Genomic DNA, 3,546 nt, shown 5'->3' on the forward strand with positions numbered 1-3,546 from the left:
TAAATGAAGAACCTCCTGAAACAAAAATCAACTAGATAATAAAACATACATGTGTACTTTAACAACAAATCTGACTCATGGTTGCCGAGAGATTTTGGGGCCGTATTATCAAAGTGCGAGTCATAGTAATGATACCACGAGTCATACTCTAACTCGTAGTGCTTTGGACTGAAATTTTTAGATTGAAGTGTCTCTAGTAAAACGATCATAACTATAATTTTTACTCGTGATCTGGATTCAAGAACGGTTATGGAGTTTGAAAGAAGACTTAAAGACATTTAATTTAATAAGTAGAGGGACATAAAATACTCTTCATATTCAACGAAATATGGTCATTTGAAGTTTACTCTTGCATTGTCTTATGCAAAAGCTTAATCGGTAGAGAATATTTGAGCTTAACTTTGTGCTTGAGGTTCCTTATGACTCTTGTATGCACCTAAAGTTTTGTTCTTGAAATATAGCAAATAGGAAAGGAAAATAGCAGGAAAACAATAGTATTTCTATTTGAATTTGTGCGATGTTACAATCTTTATGAAGTCTTTTAGAAAAGAGATGTAATCGCCCGATTCTTAACTTTACAATTGTTCTTGACTCGATGAAATACTTGTGGCTTAACACTTGGAACGAAGACTTCTTTGTTGTGGAAGACATGCAGATCACTGCTGAAGAGCAAGGATTCTCTATGTATTTTCGTCTCCTTTTGGTTTAATATGAAGACCCCTTTATATAGGCATGAAGTAGTGTTTTAGGAGTATTGTGGTCCAAGTAATTTAGAGAATTTTGGGTTTGAAGAATGTGAGTTGGGCTCGTCTTGTACACTTAATGGAGTGACCCAAATATAATATTTGAACTTTTTCGAGTCATACCATTTTGACTTAAATATTAATCCAAATTTATTAACCAATAATTTGACTTGGTCAAAGTATCAAGAATTTATAATTTAATCCAAATTTAATATGGATTTATCATAGAAAATATTTTATGCTGAGAATACTAAAAGAAACGATGCTCTTTCATTCAATTAGATTTTGCTTACCAAGTAATTCAGAAGCCTTTTTTAAAATCTATAAATTCCCAATTTACTGCCATAACTAATCAGCTCAACAAAATAATAAATAAAAACATGTGATACAGTTTAAAGTATTTTCCACAAAGACATGATCTCCACAAGGCATACATAAAGAGATGTATCAAACGAATATTTTATTGAAGGAAATTGGACCGGGTCATCCATGTGGATCAACCCGGTTCAACTAAACGAGCTTCACCTCCAACTATTGCTCCTCATTCTGGCCAACCTCAGATATTCATTATACGGAAACTTGTGCAAAGTATTGGGTTATGCCATAGATTTGCATGAAAGAGAAATGCTAAAGTTTACGTTTTTGTAATAAGGAAACCACAAACATACACTAAGAGACATGTTGTTCTTTTATCATTATATCTACCCAAGATTTACTACAAATAGTAAAAGGATTAGAACAGTAGAATGTTCTATCATACAAACATCCTTTAACAGATATATTAAAATCAATGAAAACCCTTTTGGTGGCGATATTTTGAAAATCTGTGGCGACTAAGTTTGTCGCCGCTAAAGGCCTAGTCCTACTTGCCCACATTTAGGTGGAGGGATTAGTCTCATGTGGCTTGCCACGTCACTAAAAATTTGGGTTGTTAAATCTTTGAGCGTATTTGTGGTCTTTTGGGATAATAGTGGGGGCACTTTTTTCCCAAAATGTAATAGAGGGTATAAGTGGTCTATTTCACATAGTTCACGGGCAATTTTAACCCTTTTATGTACATTTTATTAATGAACTTCATCTAAAAATACAAAACATTGATCATATATGATTCAAATGGCTAAATAAGGTAAATGATAAAAAAATTCACTTATTTTGTTTTGACTTCTAGAAGTCATCCAAAAGGATAATAATAGAAAGTAACATTTAATTTTTTTTCCTTAAATATTTTTCAAGAAGTCATTCAAAAGGATGATAACGGAAAGCAGCATTTAATTTTTTTTCCTTAAATATGTTTCAAGAAGTCATCCAACTTTATCTAGTCAATGTCTATAATCATTTTGTCTTGAAATAAAATTTCCGAAATCTTGGAGTCCACTATATATGAAGGTCCAACCGACCATAACCCTCAAAACAAGCAAACCATATTGTTCAAAGGAAATGCCGGTCATGGACGTCAAAAGTTCAGTTTGCAAAGGAAGTAGAATCTCTCATCATGTCACGAGAATTATGGATCTTCCATGGGTGATCATGATTGAAATTCTTTCAAGATTGCCAATCAAGCCCATTTTTCGATGTAGAGCTATTTGTAAACTCTGGTATAGACTTTTAACTTCCGACCCTTTGTTTTTTAACATGCATCAAACAAGATCCCTTAATTTCCGCAACATTTTATTTTTGGATGGTCAGTGCAATCCTTTCCTTCTAGAACTCAAAGCAGAGTACGATTATTATGTTCACCGCTGTAACAGAACCGTTCAGGTGACCCCTAAGTTTCACTTCCATCCAAGGAGTGCGATTTTAGTTGGTTATTGTAATGGATTTATCTGTTTGGTGGGTGGTTTGATGCACATTGAGAATCATTCGGTTTACATTAACAATCCTCTTTTGGGTGAGTATTTCAAACTTGAATTACCCAAATGGGAGATAAGTGTTACTCAAGTTGCTTATGGGTTTTGCTTTAGCGAAGTCTCTGGAGAGTATAAAGTATTGAGATTAGTTGATAGACAGGTTCAGGATGATACTAGAGCTTCAGAATTGGAGGTTTATACTCTTGGAGTTTAAGAGAAATGGAGAAATGTGGGTGAAATTCCGTGTCCTGTATGGTATGATTTTGGAAAGGCTAATGTCAATGGTGCTCTTCATTGGATGGATAGCGAAAAAACTGACAGCATTTACTCTTTCGATGTTGAGACAGAAAAGATCAAGTACCTGCCTGCTCCACCTGGTTTGGAAACTCCATCCTCGAACTTGAGGCTAGCAGAGTTGGGGAACTGTCTGTGTTTGATTGATATATCCACATATGGAATGTTAATATTAATATATGGTGGATGAAAGAGTATGGCATTGCAGAATCTTGGACTAAAAATAGCATTTTGGTGGAATCTATTCCGCGTGGTATGGTTAACTATAGTTTTGAACCTATATTTGGAAAGATGGAGAAATCTTGTTTCAAAGTCGCTCAAAACTAGCTTGGTACAACCCAGAAATGAAGACGTTCAGGGTGGTTAATGTTGACGGTGATGTCATTGCATCAACTAAATACACTCCAAGCTTTTATTCGCTCAACACTGTCATGGGGGACGACTTTCAAGTCACAAACGTTTATTCGAAGATTGAGATAGTTTAGAGTAGTTTTTTTTTATCTTATTTCCTTCGGGATATGATGTTTTGCTTGTGTACTTCTGATATAAACTTTTACTATTTTGTGGAATCTTTTGAATTCTCGATAGAGAAATATTAATAAGTAATTACTAAGTTTTTTGGAAACAGATGGTGTAAGTTTTTCTTTTATATTGTTAATATT

At 34.1% G+C, this 3,546-nt stretch overlaps 1 protein-coding gene across 1 annotated transcript; it reads left to right on the forward strand.

Moving 5' to 3' along the window:
• The first annotated feature begins 2,180 nt into the window (after positions 1-2,180).
• On the forward strand, positions 2,181-3,074 carry LOC125864072 (F-box/kelch-repeat protein At3g06240-like). Its single transcript, XM_049544014.1, has 2 exons — positions 2,181-2,783; positions 2,862-3,074. Exons 1-2 carry the CDS (start codon positions 2,181-2,183, stop codon positions 3,072-3,074), a joined length of 816 nt encoding a protein of 271 aa, XP_049399971.1.
• Positions 3,075-3,546: the final 472 nt, after the last annotated feature.

Source organism: Solanum stenotomum, chromosome 5 (genome assembly GCF_019186545.1).
Source record: "Solanum stenotomum isolate F172 chromosome 5, ASM1918654v1, whole genome shotgun sequence".
Classification (NCBI taxonomy): Eukaryota; Viridiplantae; Streptophyta; class Magnoliopsida; order Solanales; family Solanaceae; genus Solanum; species Solanum stenotomum.

Coding starts and splice junctions, on each gene's coding strand:
- LOC125864072 (XM_049544014.1), top strand. CDS start 2,181: ATGCCGGTCATGGACGTCAAAAGTTCAGTTTGCAAAGGAAGTAGAATC. Junction 2,784..2,861: donor CTAGAGCTTCAGAATTGGAG/GTTTATACTCTT, acceptor GATTTTGGAAAG/GCTAATGTCAATGGTGCTCT.